The 11,773-nt window shown below is 37.0% G+C and overlaps 2 protein-coding genes across 3 annotated transcripts; one reads left to right on the forward strand and one right to left on the reverse strand.

Annotated features, from left to right (window-relative positions):
• Positions 1–473: 473 nt before the first annotated feature.
• On the reverse strand, positions 474–2,713 carry LOC137963697 (protein TIFY 9-like). 2 transcript variants are annotated; one of them, XM_068810869.1, is made up of 6 exons: positions 2,509–2,713; positions 2,203–2,410; positions 1,984–2,104; positions 1,799–1,874; positions 1,624–1,687; positions 474–816 (listed from the first exon to the last, which is right to left on the reverse strand). In XM_068810869.1, exons 1-6 carry the CDS (start codon positions 2,606–2,608, stop codon positions 732–734), a joined length of 654 nt encoding a protein of 217 aa, XP_068666970.1. In that variant the 5' UTR covers positions 2,609–2,713; the 3' UTR covers positions 474–731. The 2 variants fall into 2 exon arrangements, with proteins under 2 accessions (XP_068666970.1, XP_068666976.1); XM_068810875.1 differs by lacking the exon at positions 474–816 and adding an exon at positions 878–1,253.
• A 5,647-nt stretch (positions 2,714–8,360) lies between these two features.
• On the forward strand, positions 8,361–11,319 carry LOC137963713 (O-fucosyltransferase 30-like). The gene is made up of 2 exons (XM_068810885.1): positions 8,361–8,821; positions 9,382–11,319. Exons 1-2 carry the CDS (start codon positions 8,379–8,381, stop codon positions 10,457–10,459), a joined length of 1,521 nt encoding a protein of 506 aa, XP_068666986.1. The 5' UTR covers positions 8,361–8,378; the 3' UTR covers positions 10,460–11,319.
• The last annotated feature ends 454 nt before the right edge of the window (positions 11,320–11,773 follow it).

Raw genomic sequence — 11,773 nt, forward strand, 5'->3', positions numbered from 1 at the left:
ATAATTATCTATATCCATTTCAGTCAAGCCGACCCATGAAAAATATCCCTCGGTCTCGGCGAATTCAAATAATGTTCTATAATACCTGAAGCATATTTAATGTATTTACTAGCAACACGGGCGACGATTCTAGGAGCCTTTCACTTTCTATAAGGGAAATTCGATTAAAAATTTAAAGTCTCGATGGCAAATTGGTCGAAACTCGAAAGACCCGTGCCGCCATGGGAGTTCCTGCAGGTTCTGCGAAGCTTCCCGTTGGGTTCTCGAGGTGGCTTTTTCCACAGCTGGTCTTCCCAACAAATTTCAAATCCCACGTGAATTAATCTCTCAATTAGAGAGTTGAAGTCAGAGATTCATTCTCTCCGGTTGTTGTATTTGACAAACAAGTAAACCACGCAAAGGAATTTCTTTAACAGAAAAATAAGATTAGATTAACAGGTTCTTGAACATGAAAAAAGAACATATCTCTCCCATTAAAATAACAAATATGCTTTCTGATTTCTAAGTTTTAAATTTCAATCAATCCCCACTGAGGGTGTATACACCAAATAAGCAACTTATATGTATGTAATCAACTATAAACAACAAAAACACTGATTTTGGTTGCTTTTTCTTTTGCTGGATTTAAATATAAATCTGGCCTGGATTGACTAACGATCTAGTCAAATGGGTAGTAACAAAAAAATACGGGTTGGGCGGGAGGAGTTCGGATTTCGGCAGCAGCATCCCCTCTAATGTGCCTGTGATCCGACCGAGTCCACCGACTTATTGTCCGCGTGGGTAGACGCGCTTGCGTATGGCGAAAAGGAAGTCAACCTGCAACAACGTTCACAAACAGTTCGTCATTATTGAGTAAATCATTCAAACATCTGGCGAACGGACTTTCAAAAAAGACGGACCAATTTGGCCTCTCATGGCAAAATTGAACCGGAAAAGACAAATGAGGTGCCAACCACCGCTACTCCAGTTTTTTTTTTTTTTTTTTTTTGTTGCGGTAAAAAACAAAGGGGAACCAGATTTGGGAAACACATTTGATTCTGATTTAAAGAATTGGGTTTGGTAATCCATGATAACGAAGATTAATGGTTGGAGAAGATGGATGGGATGCTTAGTCAAAAGAGATGGCAAGAGCTGCAAATCCCACCTAGAAAATTAATGAGCAGAGCAGGGACTTTAAAAAATTTGGAAGTTGCTTGGAAATTGGAAGAGACCCCCACAACCATGTCCAGTTTAAGAAGGAAGGCATTTACTTCCTGAAAAAAAAAATGCAAGACCTGGATCAACTACTACATTTTTTTAAAGCAGAAAACAGAGAAACAACCGAATCTTCTTCGTAACTCTAACAGAGTCAAAAGTCTGAGCGGGGGACTGGCAAAAGAACGTGCAGTCTAGACATTTGTTTGGAAGAAGAAGGGGGTTTTTGAAGTACCCAATTACTTTCCCAAAATGATTCTTTAAGTAAAAAAGTCCGGCGGATTGCTTCTTTGTTTGAAATATTAATTAAATTAATTTCCAGATAAACGTGCTTCAAAGTTCTAGGCTTGTATCCGAATAATTTATTGAAAACTTGGAAAGAAAAGGCATCATCTAATGCGCAGGGAAGGTAAGGATCGCCGGCAGTACCTCTCTTTGCGTTTTTCCAAGAACCTCTGCAGCGAATGCTTTCTGGCAATCGGCATCGGCAGGCCTGCACAGTCCAGAGAGACAATTAATATTAATGAGAATTAATTTTTGAAGAAAATATTCCGTTTCGAAAAAGTTTCTGGAAAGCATTGAAGAAAGAGTCACGAGTCTGTACCTCCACGGTTGAGATCTTCGAGCAGGTGATGACCTTCGGCGGGTCCCGTCTCAGCAAGCTTCATAATCCTATCGGCCTGAAAATGTCAGTTCAAAAGGGGATTAATCTTATATCTAAGACTCATATTTGAAAAAATAGGTGAATTGATTTTTTTCTCCATAGATGGAAGGAGAATTACTCCATACCATATGAGGCAAGACATCGAAGACGGCAACGGTTCCGTTGTAGAAGATCGTCAGTGGGGCAGTTCCGTTGAGGTTTTCAGCTACAGGTCGCGCCATTGCAGATGGAGTTTCAGTAAGAGGCCTGTCAAATTATATTACACGGCAAAAAGCGTGAATACACAACAATCTGGGAAGAAAAAACAACAGAAAACCAAAAGAAGAAACCAATCAGTTCCTTACCGGTGGGGAAGGGAAACCGACGACGGCAACATCATGTTCACCGATGCCGGCTGCATACCGGCAGCAGGATATCTTGTCGCGGGAGCAAAAAATCCATCACTTTTCGGCGAATAACAGTTACTTTCTCCGAATTTTCTGTCCAAACTCTCATTAGCGAAAACCGTCCTCAGCACTTGCGGATCGATCCGCGCCAGAGCGTTCTGAATCACTGCTCAAAATAAAAGAAAAAAAAAAAACTTTAATCACGCCAAACATCACAACAACGTTCAACGGAGATAAACCGCAGAGCTAACAACCACCCCCTACCTCTGACATTCCGACCAAGCGGCTTCTCGAAGGACTTGGCAGCGTTCTGCTGCTTCTCCATCCCGAAGAAATCGAGCTCAACCATTGCAGCTCTCGCCATGTTTCCTTCTCCTATCTTCCTATTCTTCTTCCTTGATTGTCTTCGGTTTCTTCTCCTTTACCCCTTTCGACACGAGAGAGAGAAGGAGAGAGCGTGAGTTCTGCGTCTGAGAAGAAATTATGGAGATTTAAAATAAGAAGCAGAGGCAGGCTTTAAGTGGGGAGAACACGAGAAAAAGACCGATAGCTACAGCAAAAAAGCGGGGACGACCAAACAGCTACTCCTCCTCAAACTGCACGTCTTTCACGGTTTTTTCCTTTTGTCACCCCTACGAAATGAACTTTAAAATAATCTTTACGGAATCGGAATGAAAATATCTACAGCTCAAATCTACGGGAAGCAAAGTTGGTTCCCTATTTTTAAAGCTAATCTTCGAAAAAAATAATATAAATCTTTATACCAGTTCACAAGCTTCAGGATTTCATCGACCTCGTTTATTATCCGCACGCAGCATCAAAGGGTACGTAAAAGGCCTCGTGAGGGTATTACGGTAAATGAATAAGACGTCAGTTTGGGGGCGATAAGACGTCGACGATATTTCGGGATTGTGTCCACGCGAACAAAGTCCAGTCGCACGTTACGGAAAACGTGCGCAAAAACAGAGTCTACAGCCGGTCGAGACGAATACGGCCACTCCCGTCGAATCTGCCCTTAAGTCACGTGCTCTAATGCCTTCGAGCCAGCGGGACCCGCCACGAGTCCCCGTCGTCGTTATGCGACTTGCGTATATTGTGTAAAAAGCCCGTCAATGGCGTGTGTAAACTGTTCGGGGTGGACACAAGGCAAGTGCCCGGGAACTACGTCGGTAGGGAGAAGATCGCGGACACGTGGTGGAGATGGACGGTCAGAAAAGTATGCGGAGAACCTCGATAATCACGCGGTTTGGGAGATGACTAAAGTAATGAGGGAGAGATAAAAGAAGAGGCGTGCTGGAAAATATGGGAGCAAGCGGGGTTCTTTTCCGACAGGCTGGACTGTATTGAGAGATACGTTGGATATCGACATGGTTTGAACGTTGTCTCTCGGGGAAAGTTTGCATCTAATGGATTAGTCCTCCGTGGATGCATCCATGTAGGTCATCACTTGTGTCATCACATCTCGTAATTTAATATTTGAATATTTTTATATATTATTCATATATTTTCATATTTATATAGGTTATTTTCACAATTTTATCATATTTATTTTTTAAAGTTTTTTTTCCAATTTTCCTTTCCGTGTCTATTTCTAATCATGTAACTTACACCTCATCTATTACATATTAATCATTTACATTATTTGTAAATAATTAGTTAACATATATGTTGCTTATAATATTTCACAAGTATTTGTAAGTTTCTCACCCTCGTGTGCTTTTATGCGAAAAGTCCAGGAAGATGGTTTTGTCACACACCCCATATATGGTGCTTTCATGTGAAAAAGGTTTTGGTGGTCTCAGATGTAATGTTTAATAAAGGAAAAGAGATTATACTCAAATTTGACTAGCTTTCGTTGTAAATGTAAATAATTTAATTTTAATTCAATCCACGTAACAGGCACCGAGGTTTTGACACGTTGAGTGAGCCTTTTCTCTGCGAAGGTTGTGATTCCACCGAAAACTGTCGGCCATTCGTACATTGAAGTGCAACGCGGAAGTTTGAATTGGGCAATAAAGTCGGGTTTAGAGACATCTACGTTTAACTCATATGGTCGTACGACGTCGACGGCTCATCAGTTATAACTGACGAAGACGTCTTTCGGTGCCTCGCAAGCCTGCCACGGGAAAATGTGTGCGTGAGTCACCTTATCTGCCTGGTGAACCTATATGTGAGAGGGAGCGCATTTGATTAAAGGTCTCCAAATAATCTGAAATTAACTTTAAAAAATGTAAAAACCAACCCGAATTTTTACCTGGGCCGAGTCAATTGACACTCCATCTAGAAAACCCGGAGCACAACTCCACGTGACTTCTAGAATTTTTTTTTTTTTTTATTTTAATACAGTTTTTTCTTTCTCTGATCTCGTGAAAACGATCTCCCGGGCCGTCGGCAAGCACTCATCGTCCTTGCAGAAACAAAACCAAACTCCTCTTCTCCAACCACGTGCAAAAAATGGCTTAAAAAGAACCAGTCGGTCAGATCATCACCCAGAGTAGAGTAGAGTAGGTGCGAATCCACCAACTCAAAACTCCCCTCCTGACTCCAAACATTTCCAAATTCCAATCCTCGTGCGTCACCGTCGTCTGCCCTTTCTCTGTTTCTTTAATGTGGGGAAGTCCTTTTATTCTCTTTCCAAACGCACCACCCTGTGTTTCCCGAAATTTCCCACCGCCATCTCCTCTTTCGGTTCTCCTGAAAGCATCTGTCGTCGACGTAGAAAATTGAAAAAGAAGGATTATTCCTACCTTATCTGCTGCAAGCAACCCGCGTCAACACTCGTCAGTCGTGATTACCCACGAGACTGGACGTTCAATTTGCAGTGAAGGATCCGGAAGCCATTAATTCAGTCCAGCCCTTTTTTATCAAACCCTCGTGGAGAATGTTGAATCGGTTCGGCCGAACGCGCATTTATTTTTTCCAAAACGAAAGCGACTCGTCGTAGATGGTCTACACTTTGTACTTTATCTGCCTGAACTTTGTCGCTTCTTTGCTCTCTCCCGCTTAGTTTCTTTATTTCTTTATCTTTATTTTAAATTATTTTGATTAGTTTATTTAATTTTTAATCTTTATACCTTTATATCTTTTTATTTAGTCTACTTATTAATTATTGTTACTAAAAAAATTATTTTTCTCTTTCAATATTTTTATTCTTATTAATTTTAAAAGCAATTAAATATATACTTTTATTTAATTTTTTATAATATTTATCAATTAGTATCGACAATTATGCCATGTGGCAAACCCGCTCTACCACTATAATTGTTCAGCTCCAATTGAATGCCATGTGGCATAAATTTACTCTCATGGTGAGTGAAGTTTAAGATACTCATTTAGGCAACCACTATAATTGTTCAACTCCAATTGAATGCCATGTCGCGCAAGTTTACTCACATGGTGAGTGAAATTTAAGATACTCATTTAGGCAACCACTATAATTGTTCAACTCCAATTGAATGCCATTTGACACAAGTTTACTCACATGGTGAGTGAAATTTAAGATACTCATTTAGGCAACCACTATAATTGTTCAACTCCAATTGAATGCCATTTGACACAAGTTTACTCACATGGTGAGTGAAATTTAAGATACTCATTTAGGTCATGCACGGAATGGGAAATGAAAATGAAGTCGAATTTACTCTCGCTTACCTAAAATTACTAATGAGCATTAAAAGGAAATTGAAAGTGAAATCCAAAGGTTTACCTCCAAATCTACTTTCACTTACTCTCTCTTGACGCTATTTGCATCCCCCCTCTCACTCGAACTCTTGTCATTGTTTGCCCTCACCCTTGCCCATGATCTCTGAGTGTTCCCCTCCCCTCTCGCTCGACCTCTTGCTCTCTTAGTCATGCTACTTCCCTCTCCTCTCTCCATCCCCTCTCTCAAAACGAAACACTATCATGAATAATTTATTTTATTAATTTATACTACACTAAAATCTATTTTATTTTTTTAATAAAATATCTTATTTATTATATTAAGTTAGACAACTAAAATTTATCTTATTTTATTAAAAATACCCTATATTAATTATTTATTATATTAATGACTTAAAAATAATATATTATATTACTAACTTAAAAGTGACAATTAAGATATTGTAAAAGTGAGAATTTATAAACGTTATAAAAGTAACCATGTTTTTTTAGGTATATTATTTTTATATCTATTTAAATTAATATTTAATTTAAAATTTAAAATTATTTAGCTTATTTTGTTACTTACAACTATCTTAATAAATTTAAATCTATCAAAATATTTTATGAATAAACTCATTATCCACTTTCTACTATTTTTCCAATTGTACACACTAATACAAGAAAATATTTTACACTATATTTTTCATTGAGCACACTAACACGAAAAAGTAATTTATTCTCATTTTCACTTTCACTTTAAAAGTGCACTAAACCCCGTTAGTCCTCGTTTAATTGTGAACCAAAGGGACACTATGATTATTATTATTATTTTAAAACATTTATATCATAACTAATTTATAAAACTGATCAAATTTGTAGTATTATTTTATTTTATTATATATTCTTAGTATCCAGTTAATGTTTATATCTAATTGTTGTATAATAATTATTTTATTTTAGATATTTACATATCAACATAAATTCAAGATTTTTATTATTTTATGTAACATATAACAAAAAATAAAATATATTTAATAATAAATTAATTTAAATGATAATATAAATAATTTGATAACTTTAATTTTATATTATAAATTTAAAACATAAATAATTTATCCATCGATTGGATGGGCTTCTTTGCAAATTGAGTAATAATACATGAAATTTCATATGTAAAAAAAAAAAAAAAAAAAGAGGGCGATACATTGTCCAAGTATATTGCATAAATTGCCATCATGTGTTTTTATGTTTATTTATTTATCTATTTATCTCATATATGTAATTCTACATGTCTTAATATTAACTCAATGATTTAAATATTGTTATTTGTATATGTACAAGTGAAATTAGCAAAAGCAAGTAGATACATACTCTTATTTCTTAGGCCAGTAATTGACAGACATTTTCTACTTACACTGAGTTAGTCTTTTGCCAATGTTGGAACCTACAAAAAGAAGTAAGAGGAAAACCTTATTGGCAAAAGCAAATTCAACCTTTTAAACATTAGGAAACAAGCATGTAAATTATATTCATGCAGAACGTGTGCTATATGTGGTTACATTTGTATCATAGATTGCAATACAAACATTGGAAACTAGGTATTCACTAGACTGTGATCCATAGTTGTTGTTGTTAGTCCGGGTGGCACTAAGCCAACTCAGTTAACAAATCATTTGAGTTTGGCTCGAGTTCAAACTCGAAATAAGGCTCGTTAAGTATAAATAGCCAAACTTTAAATTTTCTAAGTTCGGTTTATTAACTCATTAACTGACTTGTTAATATATATATATATATATTTTTTTTTTTTGTAGTTTTAAATGTAGGTTAGAGCTCGAGTTCAAACTTGGTTAAAATATTTGTATTTTTCAATTTTAAGCTTAAGACTGAGTTCGAAGTATTCAAATCAAGCAAAACTTGAACATATACATGTTCGAGCTTAGTTATGCTTGATGCCACCCTTAGTTATCAACTTTTTCTTTTCCCTTGCGTGACCTTATTGAGAGTATCCTGCCTTAAACCCGGTTGGGGTAAAAAAGGAGGCTATTCTTGTAAAATCAGTTTAGGCATGATCCATTCCGCCTTGCCTATAAACCCGACTCATTGTACCCATCTCTACCCCTTTTCTATCCCGTTTGTAGGTCGGATTTAGGAAACCGTCCCTAACATGAAACCTTAGGGTGTTTTTTTTTCATCCTGTTTCTGACCCGCAGGGTAAAATCCGAAAACTTGAACCCAGTGGTTTTTGAGTCGGATCCGGTCTAGTTCGCCTGACACCCGCCAAACCCAAAACCTGAACCCTGTGGTTTTTGAGTGGATTGGGTCTAGTCTCATGACTCCCGGCTCAGTTTGATGGCTGGTCCGGTTCTTTCAATATCAGTACACTTAGGATGGTTCTGGTTGTTTGACAGACAAATAGTAACAGCAACGCCATTATCATAAAAAATCAAATATTTCTTCTGCCTCTTCCTCCTGTTCGCAGGTGAGATCGAGAAATGAGCCCTCTCAACATTAATAAGAGCAGATGGAAGCAGAAAACTCCCAGAATTCCTTCTTTCTCCTCGATCTCTCTCATCTTCCTATTATCCATCTTGTTTTTCTACTTTTCCTACACCATATCTCTCAAAATTCTCTTCCCTCTTTCAAGGAAATCCATCAGTTCCTCTCCTCAGTGCATCCCACATAGAACTGTGGACCCCTTTTTTCAGTCGGAAAAGTTTCTTTGGTTTGCTCCGCATAGTGGTTTCAGCAATCAGCTCTCAGAACTCAAGAATGGCATCTTAGCTGCTGCCATACTGAACCGAACACTAATCATCCCTCCTATTTTAGATCACCATGCTGTTGCTTTGGGAAGTTGTCCTAAATTTAGGGTTTCAAGCCCCACTGAGCTTCGAGTGTCAGTCTGGGATCATATTCATCAGCTTGTTCAAACTCATCGGTAAGTATTTTCTTTTTCCAACTATTTCTTCTGTTCTTTTTTATATTTTAGAAAAAAAATATTTTATTTCTGGATTTTGCCTTTGCACAATGGTCATGCGGGGTTGTTTCTAGGGTGAAGTCTTGTTTTAAGTCTCACGAGGGGAAAGGGGCGTAGCGTGCACATGTAATCAAAACTAAAAAAGAAATCATTTTGTTTGAGTTTTCTGTTTTAGAGTTTTGACTCTCCTGTTTGAAGCTTCCTAACTGAAAACCTCAAATCATCTTGGAAATTCCAGAACTGAACAATTCCAGCTAGTAATGCCTACTGAAAGTTAGTGATGGTGGATTACTGTTTCATGTTTAACATTTGATTGCTTCTTATACAGACTCTTTTCAAAAGTTCTTGCATATACAATCTTTTCCTGGTTTTCAGTAATAGGAACAATGCCAATTTCAGGAAAAAGGCTGCAGGAACTATGCTTGCCTCATATCTTTCCATACTTCCAATTGTAGGCACATGTACACTGTATTTGGAACTTCATTACCCATGATGGATTTGCTTCAAATTTTCTTTTACAGATATGTATCAATGGCAGATATTGTTGATGTCTCCTCTGTGGTGTCTTCTTCAATGGTCAAGACAATTGATTTCAGAGTTTTTGCTTCCTTATGGTGTGACTTGAACATGGATGGTGCCTGTTATGGAAATTTATGTTGTGCAACGTTAGGATGGTCTGGATTTTCCTTGAGAAATTTTGGTCAATGTCGGTCCTTATTGACTGGTATGGAAGGTAATGTTGACCAGTGCGTGTATGCTGTAGAAGATGATTGCAGGACCACTGTATGGACTTACCAACAAGATAATGATGGACAACTGGATTCTTTCCAGCCTGATGAAGAGCTAAAGAAAAAGAAGAAAGTTTCTCATGTCAGGAGACGAAGGGATATTTATAGGGCCTTTGGACCTGGGTCTGATGCTGAATTAGCAACCGTACTATCATTTGGAAGCCTTTTTACTGCTCCTTACAAAGGTTCTGAGCTATATATCGACATACATGAGGCACCAAGAGATTCTCGGATACAATTGCTGCTCAAGAAAATCAATTTTCTTCCATTTGTACCTGAAATAATGAGTGCAGGACAAGATTTTTCAAATAATAAGATTAAGGCACCTTTTCTTTGCAGCCAACTTAGATTACTAGATGGACAGTTCAAGAGCCACTGGAAGGCTACTTTCCTGGCATTAAAGCAAAAAGTAGATAAATTGGTTAAGGAAAATGGTCATAATCCTCTCCATATTTTTGTCATGACCGATCTTCCTAAAGCTAATTGGACAGGAACATACTTGAGTGAACTGGCAAATTCTGATTTGTATAAGCTTTATATATTGCAAGAACATGATGAATTGGTGGTTGAGACTGCTTGGAGACTTATGGCTGCAGAACATGGTTTCAGATCTGGTTTTCTTCCAAGAATTCGTGATGATGTGCATGGTGGGCAAAATTGCTCTACTGTGTTCTTACCAGATGCTCTTTTGTATATAGAGCATGCAATCTGCAGTTGTGGTTCTCTAGGATTTGTGGGGACTGCTGGGTCTACTATTGCTGATAATATAGAGCTCATGAGAAGAAATAATGTCTGCTTTAAACCAAGCTAGTTAAACTTGTGACTACTCTTCATGTCCGGTGCATTGACTACATCTTTGGTTCTTCATTCTGAGTTGAATATCTTGCTGCATTAACAGTCACTGGTAGAATTGATATTGAACAGTGGTTATGGTCATCAGATAAAATGATAGAGAAGGAATGGGATTTTGAATAGGTTCCTCATTGACATGATGTATCAGTATGGAAATTGTCTTGGGTTATACATGTTCGAAGTTGTCTTTATTTGGAGCAGCCATTGATCATTTTGGTTTCCAGTTTTGAAGGAGAACTTTGTGTTTTTGCTGTGAATAAATAAGGTTGAGTGACCTAAAGGAAGCACAGAGCAGTCCATGGCCCTGCTTTCTCTCATATCTGGAAAACCTTTGTCAATAATGAGAACTTCTGGGTAATAGTTATTCAACCATTCGTTTTGCATGCTGTAGAGCTTGGTGTACAAGAATCACCGAAGTAAGAATTGCATGTTGCACCTGCAAACTTAGTAATAGAGCTATTGGTACTCAAATCTGAAGGACTTCCAGATTTTTTAAAGCTCAGTTCAAATATCTGGACATTAAAATATCTAGCAAAGTCCAATGTCATTAATCAAGTCAAGAGTTTTGTTGAACTCTGGATCGGTGCTTAAATGCTTTCATTTTGTTAGAAGAGATAGTACTAAAAAAACATTTTCTTGATTGGACAATTGCTATTCTCTAAAAGGCCATGGTGCCAGGTTTTATCAACAAGTGCTTGTATCAATTATTTTTTTATATCATAATTGTAATGTTTTTCAATTTGAACTCTCAAGATTTTGATGGGATAACACTGTTATTCACTACATTATTATTTTTTATAATAATTGAATTTGGGGATATCATTAGAATTTGTGATTGAATTTCAAAATACTTGAAATCATTTATTCTATTTAGTTGCTTTGTATGTTTTTTCTCCAATTTGAAAAACCAACTTGTGATTTATCTTGAGCTTATATTTTAAAATTAAGTCTTTAAGTTGTTGATTCTATTGAGTGGTTTCTTCAAATTAGTGTATTTATTTGTTTGTGATGTGATTGCAAAATCAATTAATTGAGAGAGACTTATAAATTGGGACAAGTCTTGGGTAGGCAAGATCCTCTTTATCTCAATTTGATAGAGTGTAGTTGGGTGTGACTAAAGAGGAAAGATTGTGAGACCTTATCAATTAAGTGACCTAAATCTCTATGTTGTTGGGAAATATTGTGATTGATTTTAGGGACAATTTGTGATATACATTATTTGGGCAACCCAAACTTAGTTAATTGTTAACTCAAAGATAAAATATTATTGGAA

The sequence above is a fragment of the Aristolochia californica genome, unplaced genomic scaffold (genome assembly GCF_029961685.1).
Source record: "Aristolochia californica isolate CCGP_79_NKW_82.1479 unplaced genomic scaffold, dmAriCali1.0.hap1 SCAF_1, whole genome shotgun sequence".
NCBI classification, from domain to species: domain Eukaryota; kingdom Viridiplantae; phylum Streptophyta; class Magnoliopsida; order Piperales; family Aristolochiaceae; genus Aristolochia; species Aristolochia californica.